General features: G+C 39.9%; 1 protein-coding gene across 1 annotated transcript in view; it reads right to left on the reverse strand.

The window, feature by feature from the left end:
• Positions 1–8,241, reverse strand: part of LOC117511357 (zinc finger protein 23-like) — a 42,436-nt gene extending 34,195 nt beyond the window's left edge. Inside the window, exons 1-3 of the mRNA XM_034171397.1 lie at positions 8,237–8,241; positions 8,174–8,179; positions 5,391–5,578 (exon numbers count right to left, since the gene is read on the reverse strand). Of these exons, the coding sequence (XP_034027288.1) occupies positions 5,391–5,565 (175 nt within the window). The 5' untranslated portion in view covers positions 5,566–5,578; positions 8,174–8,179; positions 8,237–8,241. The remainder of the gene's footprint in view (positions 1–5,390; positions 5,579–8,173; positions 8,180–8,236) is intronic.
• Between the last annotated feature and the right edge of the window lie 3,783 nt (positions 8,242–12,024).

Here is a 12,024-nt window from a genome sequence, read left to right on the forward strand (position 1 = left end):
CAGCTTCCCAACCTGCAGGCATGGAACATCCAGTTCACAAAACTCCACTGCAGTGGAAGCCGATACATGACTAACATACAGCTCAATATAATAAAGGTGTGAGGGACACCACATTTACTGACTGTATAAATGTTAGTCACAAAATCTAACGTACCTCAGGAAGTGTGCTGACGACCTTGTGACCAGACGGGTGAGATCGTCGTCTCGGGAGCCATCTCATCATCAGTGGATGCAGAGAACGTCCAGGGTTTGATGCACGGTCTGTGAAAGAGGAGGGGGTGAGGTCTCACGCTCGTCAGCACACTTCCTGAGGTACGTTAGATTTTGTGACTAACATTTATACAGTCAGTAACTGTGGTGTCCCTCACACCTTTATTATATTGAGCTGTATGTTAGTCATGTATCGGCTTCCACTGCAGTGGAGTTTTGTGAACTGGATGTTCCATGCCTGCAGGTTGGGAAGCTGATTAGTAATCAAGCCAGGAAGTGTTTGCTGTTTGTACACCTTTAAGTGTTCTCTCTGTGTGTAGAGTGTGGACTCACACAATGGTTCCTTCTTTCACAAACTCGGTTTGTTGCGGCCACCTGGGGGGTGTCGGCGGGGTCCTTGGGTCCGAACAGCTTCTGGCTCCGGACCGTTAGCGCTGCTGGGAGCGCACCACGCCAGACCGCACTTTCTTTTGTTATTTTTTGTATCACTGTTATGTATTAAATTCAGTTAGCCTTTGTACCGTGCTCTGCTTATTTCATACTGGGTCCTTCAAACGCTGGTCGGTTCTCCGAGCTGCGTCCGACACATAACACATGGTACTAATCAATCTGCAGGAGTTGCAATATTATTTAATAAGTTTACAGGAAAAGTACTAGAACATTCTATGTCCAAAGAAGGGAGATGGATTGTGATTGTAATACAATTGGATAATTCAGTATTTATAATTTGTAATTTGTATAACCACAATAGTGGACCTTTAGTAAGAACAATGACAGCAAATTTATGCTTTACACTAGAAGAAGTCCATACAAAATATTCAAATGCGTATGTTATCGTAGGAGGGGATTACAATGACGTTCCAGATGAACATGCTGATAGGTTTCCAGCTAGAATGACTATATCCTCAAAATTCAAATGTGCCGCATATATAATAGAAAAACTTAATGTGATAGACATATGGCGTTTTCTAAACCCCTATGTTAAAGATTATACCTGGAGTAATGCTAACAGCACATTATGCTTTAGAATTGATCTATGACTAATAACTCCCAATTGCTTACAACATGTTAAAGAGGTATCCCATGAATATGCCCCTTTGTCTGATCATAAAGCAATTAGTCTACACTTGGGAGCAAGGCAAAATAATCATTCTACAAGAGAATATTGGAAAATGAACAGTAACCTTCTTGAGGATGATATCTTTTGCGATAAGGTTAGGCAATTAGCTAAGCAGATTTTTAATAAAGAAGATCTTAACTGTATACAAAAATGGGAATTTTTCAAATTCAAAACAAGAGAATTGGCCATGAAACGTGGTAAAGAAATAAAAAAGAATAAGATGTTTAAAGAAAAGGAGATACTGGAAACTCTGAATGTATTATTGCAGAAAGCCACTCTGGATGAGAACAAAGTAATACAAATGAAATTATTGAAAGAAGAGATTGATAATTTGTATGTTGATTTGGCCAAAGGTGCCTTCCTTCGTAAGATCTAGATGCAAGTGGCTAGAACAGGGAGAATGAAATACAAGCTATTTTTTTGCTTTAGAAAAAAGAAATCAAAAGAAAAATAATATTACGAATATCAAAATTGATGGTAAAGATGTACAAAATATAAGGGATATTACTAGACATGTTGAAACATTTTTCAAGAATATATATACATCGCGTACCCAACCTGAAGTCTGTGACTCATTCATTTACTCTATCCATGAGCTCATCCCAAATATTTCAGAAGAATTTAAAACTCAATGCGACAGACCTCTTACTAAGCTAGAAATGCTGACAGCAGTTAGATCTTAAAAAAAAAGGGAAAGCGCCTGGCAGTGACGGATTAATTGCAGAATTTTATCATCATTTTTGGGATATTCTTGAAGTTCCTCTATTTAATACTCTAAAACAGTCTCTCTTTAGAAAAGAAATGCCTAATACTATGAAACAAGGACTTATATGTTTGATTCCGAAAGCAGAAAAAGATATCTCGCAACTAGAAAACTGGAGACCTATTACCCTATTAAATGTGGATTATAAAGTTATTGCTTTAATCTTTGCCAACTGCCTAAAAAATGGACTAAATGAACTAATTAGTGAAACGCAAACAGGTTTTATGACCAATAGATACATAAGCTCCAATATTAGATTAATCTTAGATTTATTGGACTACCCTGAACTCACTGACTCACAAGCGCTTATATTATTCTTAGACTTTTACAAAGCATTTGATACCGTAGAACATCACTTCTTACTGAGAGCTTTACAAGCATTCGGATTTGGTTAAAAATTCATGACTGTTCAGACACTCTATAAAGATATTAATAGTAGCGTTATGCTCTATCCTAACACCACTTCAAGGTTCCCCATTACAAGATCTGTACGACAAGGGTGTCCACTTTCCCCGTATTTATTTCTATTAGCAGCCGAATTACTTTCAATATACATTAAAAATGATGAGGAATTCAAAGGAATTAAAATTTTTGATAAAGAAATCCAAATAACTCAACTAGCGGATGATACTGCTATATTTTTAAAAGACAAACTTCAGGTTGGGAGAGCGATATCGAAGATCAAAGAATTTTCAAAGGCTTCCGGTTTGGAACTAAATATGTCTAAATGTGAAATTCTATGTTTGTATGACTGTGACGATACAACAATTATAATATAACTGTAAAGGAAGCAGTCAGGTATCTTGGAATTCACATCTGTAAGGATAGTAACAAGCGCCAGCACCTTAACTTCTCTCCTAAACTGAAGAAAGTTAAAAGCATTTTCAATATGTGGACTCAAAGAGATATCTCTATTTGGGGAAGATCACTCTTAACTAAAGCAGAAGGAATATCTAGATTTGTCTACCCTGCCCAGTCTCTGAATGTTATAAGCAAGCCGTTTGTGACGAAATCAATAAGTTAATCACGAATTTTGTTTGGAAGAACAAACAGCATGGAGTGAAACGAACTATATTGACCAACCATAGGGAGTCAGGGGGATTGGAGCTTTTAGACTTTCAGGTTTTAAATAGTACGATTAAGATCAAATGGATCATAAAATTCATTGGAAACCCTGATTCTTTGTGGTATCTTATCCCCAGTAAGATTTTTGAAAAGGTTGGAGGTCTCTCATTTTTACTGCAATGCAACTTCAATGTCACTAAACTGCTGCTGAAATTGTGTGCTTTTTATCAACAAGCCCTTTTAGCATGGAGACTGTGCTACAAGCACAATTTTTCACCACATACATGTATTATTTGGAATAATGAGAATATTACTGCATGAAATCAAACACTTTTTATGCCTAAATGGATAGAGAGAAAAATCATGTTTCTTCAAGATATATTTGACAATCAAGGTAAAATATTTACATATGAAATGTTTTTAAGAACTCACCAATATCCAATCACCTCTAAAGAATTTAACTATGTTGTGAAAAGCATTCCGAGTGGACCGAAAGAATTGATGAAGGCACATGTGAAAAAGGAAGCTCAGTATACTATAGGCTCAATAATGATTGATGGGATTCCACTTAATAGTCAAAAGTGTAGCAATAAACATATTAGAAATACAATTCAAAATTTTAAGAGGAACATACCCAACTGTAAATCTTATTGGAGCTCTCAATACAGTGACTTAAACTGGAAATATATATGGCTACATCCCTTTCAATATTGTATTTATAATAAAGTTAGAGAATTACATTGGAAAATTTTACATCGTATTTATCCGACCAACTTGCTTAGATCTAATTTTACTGATGTGGAACCCAAATGCTGTTTCTGTGGTATAGAAGAAGAGTTATTAACACATCTGTTTAATAAGTGTAAGTTCACAAGAGATATTTGGCTCAATCTGGAGTTACTTATTTAAAATAAAACTAATCACAGAATTAAAATAGCCAATCATAACGTAATAACCTCCTTTGAATGTAAAGATAAAAATATACAATATCTAGTAAACATACATATTACTTGGCAAATATCACATACATAAAGCCAAATTTATCCAATCTAAGCCCCTTCTTAAACTATGGATAATTGAAATTCACATCTACCTTAAAACCCTAAATAATATACCAAATAAAAAAGCCATAAAGACAATAAACTTGGTAAAGAACTTTGGTTTACAATAAACCTTCCATACCTCTCGGATTTGTGCTGTATATTATGTCTTCTGTTAAGTTTGGGATGATGTCTGTTATCTATGCTATATGTCAGATTGTTCACCTGTACCTTTTGTTATGTTTTGTACCTTTGTTTAAAAAAAAAAAAGATTGGATTGAACTTTGACCGCGTCAGCCTGCCAACAAGCGGCAATGCGCGCTCCCGTCAGAAGCGTCGGTTTAGCTCGGCTTTTGATACGACGCATCTGACGCACCTAAAAAGCAACGCGTCTCATTGAAAATAATGCTTTTTAGACCGATTTTTGACGCATCTGACGTATTCAGTGTGAAAGGCCCTTTACAGCGTGTTTGTTTGTTTGTTTGTTTTAAATAAACGTAGCGGGTTTTTTATGTTGGACACCGTTTCTGTGTCTGTGCGTGTAATCGACGTAAAGACACGCATGCATTAAACATCGTCAAAAGATTATGAAACTTATTTTTTTATGTCATGTACTGAACAACCAACATGCTGTTATTTTTGTCTGGGAGCAGCGGGAGATCGTTCAAAGAGCTGCAGAACGTCTGAAAGCGCTGCATTGAGTCAGTGCGCGCTCCCGCGCCAGGGGATACAGATTCTGACGGGGATCAGTACTTTGGCACGACACCTGTCAAAACAGCGCAAGCCGCGTACGGTGAAATACCGTCCAGTTCAACTTTGCCGGTGTTCTGATTTCATCACAGGTTCTAGTTCCGATGACGTCATTTGATTTAGCCAATTAGATCCGGCAAAACATCGTTAGCTGTAAGTATGCCGGTCGGGCAAAAAAGCCACTACCTTTTTTTTTCTGTATCATCATAAATACTGCCATCATAGATTTCCCGAATGTATTGTGACAGTTTTGAGAATATAATCGCAAACCAGCAAAACACCCATCCAAGGTTCAGCGGTATCCATGACAACAGCAAAGGCAGTCTGTGAAATCAGACGACACAAAGTTTTTCGGTCATTTTCGACAGTCGATCAGGAAAAATGGTGCATATTTAAAACTGAAAAGAAAAAAAAAATACGGAGTGAATTAAATAAAACAAACCTTCGGGGTTAAAGACGGCGTCCAGCAGGTGTCGCTGTCGGTGGTTCTCCTCTTTGGAACGACAAAGTTCCTCCTCGTACTCTGCTATGGTTCTTTCAAACAGCCCAAATATCTCTTCAGCAGCCGCAGTTAGTCGCTGCTTCACCAACGCTCTCAGCATTTGGACTTTAGACATTTTCACACAACGACTCCGTCACAAAAAAACAAAAGAACCAAAGAGTCACAGACACGAACGCTGCTGCTCACAGCTAGCAAGCTAAGCTAAGGGCCGGAAACAGAGGCGCCTTCATAGTTAGAGAGCGGACAGCGGTGCCTTCAAAATAAGAGCAGACAGAGGCGCCTTCAAAGTAAGAGAGAGAAGAGAGGCGCCTTCAAAATAAGAGAACGGAGGCGCCTTCAAAGTAAGAGAGAGAACAGAGGCGCCTTCAAAATAAGAGAACGGAGGCTCCTTCAAAGTAAGAGAGGGAACAGAGGCGCCTTCAAAATAAGAGAACAGAGGCGCCTTCAAAGTAAGAAAGAGAACAGAGGTGCCTTCAAAGTAAGAGAGGGAACGGAGGCTCCTTCAAAGTAAGAGAGGGAACGGAGGTGCCTTCAAAATAAGAGAGACAACGGAGGGGCCTTCAAAGTAAGAAAGAGAACACAGGCGCTGTAAATAACCCTAAGTGCATTCATGTCTTTGCTTGTATTTTAATTTGGCGCTTATTGCCTTTATTTACTATCAGCTACGGTTAACTTCCTGTTTGAGATTCAATGCTTTTATTTTGCAGAGAATACTTCCTGTTTTTAACTGTTGGCGCAAGTTAGCTTGACAGCATTAAGAGACGGTGAAAGAAAAGTGACGGAGCGAAATGAAAATGTATTTAATTCTTAGCTGCCCCTTGTTAGAGGAACAAGGTACGTTCATATGTAAATAAGAAAACAGTTTGAATATTTGTGTTACCAATATGTACATTTGTTGACTTCGCTTGCTAAGATTTTTCAAGTAGACGGTTGTAAGAGTGTGGATGTTAGCTTTTGTTAGCTTACACAGTTTTTTTTGTGCCCTCAGCTCTTACGGTGAAATTAAGGGTTTACTGCCATTAAACCTGCTAATTCATCAGTAAAGTCTCGTCCTTCAACACGACGGGGGGTATGCTACAGGTGCCTTCAAAATAAGAGAGAACGGAGGTGCCTTCAAAGTAAGAGAGGGAACAGAGGCGCCTTCAAAGTAAGAGCAAGAACAGAGGTGCTTTCAAAATAAGAGAGCAGACAGAGGCGCCTTCAAAGTAAGAGAGCGGACAGAGGAGCCTTCAAAATAAGAGAAAGAGAGCAGAGACGTCTTCAAAGTAAGAGAGACAAAAGAGTCTCCTTCAAATTAAGAGAGTGAACAATTTAAATTTTCTATTTCAATTTTAAATTATTTTCATTTATATAGCACCAAATCACAACAGAGTTGCCTCAAAGTGCTTCACACAAGTAAGGTCTAACCTTACTAACCCCCAGAGCAACAGTGGTAAGGAAAAACTCCCTCTGAGAAAGAAACCTCAAGCAGACCAGACTCAAAGGGGTGACCCTCTGCTTGGGCCATGATACAAACATAAATTACAGAATGACTCACAAAACGAATATAAAGGAAATGCTGTTGGTGCACAAGACAGGAAGGTCTCCAGCACAAATACCACACCCATCTCTGGATAGCGCTGCACCTTTAACAGAGAGAAAAAAAACAGAATCAGGCATCAGAAAGACAACAAATACAGTATAATTTGTCAGCATTAAACAACAAGAAAAACAGAATACTAAGGTGATCGCCGGCCACTAGCCCTAAGCTTCACTAAAAGACCCAGAATTTAGGTAAAGTTGAGGCTGCGGCACGCTCCGTTTACTAATAAAATTAATTAAAAGAAAAAGCTCAGAACTATACTATGCCAGTATGCTAGCCATATGAAAGGGAAAATAAGTGAGTCTTAAGTCTGGACTTGAAAGTCTCCACAGAATCTGACTGTTTAATTGACGCAGGGAGATCATTCCACAGAACAGGGGCACGATAAGAGAAAGCTCTGTGACCCGCAGACTTCTTATTCACCTTAGGGATACAAAGTAGTCCTGCTCCTGCAAACCCTGGGCTGGTACGTAAGGTTTAATTAGGTCAGCTCGGTAGGGAGATGCCAGTCCATGAATAATTTTATAGGTTAGTAGCAGAACCTTAACATCTGATCTCACTGGGACAGGAAGCCAGTGAAGAGACGCCAAAATGGGTATAATGTGGTCAAACTTTCTGCTTCGTGCCAAAAGTCTGGCTGCAGCATTTTGAACCAATTGGAGAGCCCTAATGTTAGACTGCGGTAAACCAGATAATAGAACATTGCAGTAGTCCAATCTAGAAGAGATAAACACATGGATCAGGGTCTCAGCATCAGCCATAGACAGGATGGGATGAATCTTCGCTATATTTCGCAGGTGGAAGAAAGCAGTCCTAGTAATATCTCTAATGTGAAGGTCAAAGGACAATGTAGGATCAAAAATTACCCCAAGTTTCCTCACTTTGTCAGTGTGATGTATGACACACGAGTCTAGGCTGAGCGTTGACTGGTCAAATTGCCGATGCCGATGTCTCACTGGACCAAGAACCATCATTTCAGTCTTATCAGAGTTTAAAAGTAGGAAATTTCTAGATGTCCAGCTTCTCACTGATGCAAGGCAATCTTCTAAGGATTTTATGTGAATTAGATTACCAGCAGTTATGGGCATGTATAACTGAGTAATGCTGCAATAGAAAGGGAGAAAAGCAGGGGGCCTAAGACGGAACCCTGTGGAACCCCAAATTTCATGTCACGAAGGTTAGAGGTAGTGTTACTGTACAAAACACAGTGAGAACGACTGGTCATGTATGATGTCAGCCATGCAAGGGCACTCCCAGTAATCCCAAAATTATTTTCTAGCCTATGAAATAGTATATGATGATCCACGGTATCAAATGCAGCACTGAGATATAACAGCACAAGAATCGTAGTGGTGTCTGAATCCATTTCAAGCAGAAGATCATTCACCACTTTAGTGAGAGCCGTCTCTGGAATGATATTTTCTAAAAGCAGACTGCAGTGGCTCAAAGAGATTATTCTCAGTAAGATAGTCTACGAGCTGCCGTGACACCACTTTTTCCATATTTTTAGAGCAAAATGACAGATTTGATATCGGACGATAGTTTTTCAATACACTAGGGTCAAGATTAGATTTCTTAAGTAATGTTTTAATCACTGCAGATTTAAAACATTTAGGAACAGATCCAGAAGTTAAAGAAAGATTAATAATTTCCAGCACAGTCGGTCCAAGAGTGGGCCACAGGTCCTTAAACAGTTTTGTTGGTATAGGATCAAATAAACAGGTTGTGCTTTTTGTTGATGTGAGTTTCGTCAGCACGCCTAGAGAGATACTATCAAATTCTGTAAATCTAGGTAATACGTCAGTAATTGCGCCCACCTCAATAGCAGGGTGTAGTGGCTGGGTTAAGGCATGCTGGGATATGTTTAACCTGATGTCTTCTATTTTATTCCCAAAGTAATCCAGGAAATCTTGTGCTGTTAAAGGAGAGCGAACTACAGGTGGTTGTCCATGGAAAAGTGTTGCCACCGTGTCGAACAAGAACTTTGAGTTATGCTTGTTTTTGTTGATCAAATCAGAGTAATAAGTCCGCTTTGTAGCCAGTAATGCATGCTTATAGTCTAAGATAGCATCACGCCACGCAAGGAGGAATACTTCTAATTTTGACCTACGCCATTTCCATTCTAGACCTCTAGCTTTATGCTTGAGGTCACGCAGGTAATCATTGAACCAAGGTGACTGTGTTTTGGGGAACGCGATTTTAACACAGGTGGCGCAATCATGTCAAGTGTAATTTTGAACTCTGAGTTGAAACTGTCCACAAGACTGTCTACTGACTGGGTATTTTCCAAATGTGAAGCTAAGACATCAGGCAGTCTAGCTTCAAGTTCAGTCTTAGTTGAGAAGTTGATGCATCGCCGCAGTGATAAATAAGGTTGTTGTTCCACTAAACACGGCAGCAAAACTGTAAACTTAATAAGTGAGTGATCACAGACCACTGATGTAAAAGGCATGATGTCAATATTCGTGACAGCAATACCACGTGTGAGAACCAGATCCAGGGTATTTCCACTAATGTGTGCCGAGTCCTGAATGCATTGACGAAATCCTAATGCATCCAGCACAAATCTCCAGCTCAAATACCACACCCATCTCTGGATAGAGCTGCATCTTAAACAGAGAGAAAAAACAGAATCAGGCATCAGAAAGACAAGAAATACAGTATAATTTGTCAGCATTAAACAACAAGAAAAACAGAAGAAATACTAAGGTGACTGCCGGCCACTAGCCCTAAACTTCACTAACAGACCCAGAATTTAGGTAAAGTTGAGGCCGCGGCACGCTCCGTTTCCTAATAAAATGAATTAAAAGAGTAAAAAGCGTAGAACTATACTATGCCAGTATGCCAGCCATATGAAAGGGAAAATAACTGTGTCTTAAGTCTGGACTTGAAAGTTTCTACAAAATCTGACTGTTTTATTGACACAGGGAGATCATTCCACAGAACAGGGGCACGATAAGTGAAAGCTCTATGACCTGCAGACTTTTTATTCACCCTAGGGACACAAAGTAGTCCTGCACCCTGAGAACGCCCGGCCGGGCCGGTACGTAGGGTTTAATTAGGTCAGCTAGGTAGGGAGGTGCCAGTCCATGAACAATTTTATAGACTAGTAGCAGAACCTTAAAATCTGATCTCACTGGGACAGGAAGCCAGTGAAGAGACGCCAAAATGGGTGTAATGTGGTCAAACTTTCTGCTTCATGTCAGAAGTCTGGCTGCAGCATTTTGAACCAATTGGAGAGCCCTAATGCTAGACTGTAGTAAATCAGAAAATAGAACATTGCCGTAGCCCAATCTCGTAGAGACAAACACATGGATCAGGGTCTCAGCATCAGCCATAGACAGGATGGGATGAATCTTCACTATATTTCACTGGTGGAAGAAAGCAGTCCTCGTAATAACTCTAATATGGAGGTCAAAGGACAACGTAGGATCCAAAATTACCCGAAGGTTCCTCACTTTGTCAGTGTGATGTATGACACACAAGCCTCGGCAGAGTGTTAACTGGTCAAATTGATGCCGATGTCTCACTGGACCAAGAACCATCATTTCAGTCTTATCAGAGTTTAAAAGTAGGAAGTTTCTGGACATCCAGCTTCTCAATGATGCAAGGCAATCTTCTAAGGATTTTATGTGAACGAGATTACCAGCAGTTATTGGCATATATATGAACAGAGGCGCCTTCAAAGTAAGAGATAGGACAGAGGCACCTTCAAAATAAGAGAGAGAACAGAGGTGCCTTCAAAGTAAGAGAGCGGACAGAAGAACCTTCAAAGTAAAAGAGAGAATATAGGCACCTTCAAAGTAAGAGAGCGGACAGAGGCGCCTTTGAAGTAAGAGAGAGGACAGAGGTGCCTTTGAAGTAAGAGAGAGGACAGAGGCGCCTTCAAAGTAAGAGAGCGGACAGAGGTGCCTTCAAAGTAAAAGAGAGAACAGAGGCACCTTCAAAGTAAGAGAGCGGACAGAGGCGCCTTTGAAGTAAGAGAGAGAACAGAGGTGCCTTCAAAGTAAGAGTGAGAAGAGATGCCTTCAAAGTAAAATTCCTCACATTAGTGCCTTCAAAATAAAAGGGCACTCTGAGGCACCTTCAAAATAAAATTGTACTCAGCGGTGCCTTCAAAATAACTGGCCACTCGGACACACAGAAACTTCCTAAAAATAAAAGAATGCAAAGAGCCTTCAAACTAAAATTCACTCAGTGGTGCCTTCAAAATAAAAGGTCACACAGAGGTACTTTAAGAAAAGGCCACTCAGACACACCGACACATCTTCATACTAATCAGAATACTTTATCATCATTTTTTGTATTTAAGTTACTGAAGACTTTTCTCAATACATAGGAATGGAAAAATAAAAAAATAAGCAGATTCCAGAAGTAGCAGCCATGAAAAAGTGCCATAATTAATAGTAACAAAGAATGCACAATATAATATGTAAACTGACTTATCAGAGAAGGACTTTAGTCAGGGAGGTGACCAAGAACCCGATGGTCACTCTGTCAGAGCTCCAGCATTCATCTGTGGAGAGAGGAGAACCTTCCAGAAGGACAGCCATCTCTGCAGCAATCCACCAATCAGGCCTGTGTGGTAGAGTCTCCAGACGGAAGCCGCTCCTTAGTAAAGGGCACATGGCAGTCCACCTGGAGTTTGACAAAAGGCACCTGAAGGACTCTCAGACCAGGAGAAACAAAATTCTCTGGTCTGATGAGACAAAGATTGAACTCTTTGGCGTCATGTTTGGAGGAAACCAGGCACCATCCCTACAGGGAAGCATGGTGGTGACAGCATCATGCTGTGGGGATGTTTTTCAGCAGCAGGATTGAGGGAAAGATGAATGCAGCAATGTACAGAGACATCCTGGATGAAAACCTGCTCCAGAGCGCTCTTGACCTCAGACTGGGGCGACGGTTCATCTTTCAGCAGGACAATAATCCTAAACACACAGCCAAGATATAAAGGAGTGTCTTCAGGACAACTCTGTGAATGTCCTTGAG

Source organism: Thalassophryne amazonica, chromosome 5, assembly GCF_902500255.1.
Source record: "Thalassophryne amazonica chromosome 5, fThaAma1.1, whole genome shotgun sequence".
In the NCBI taxonomy this organism is placed as follows: domain Eukaryota; kingdom Metazoa; phylum Chordata; class Actinopteri; order Batrachoidiformes; family Batrachoididae; genus Thalassophryne; species Thalassophryne amazonica.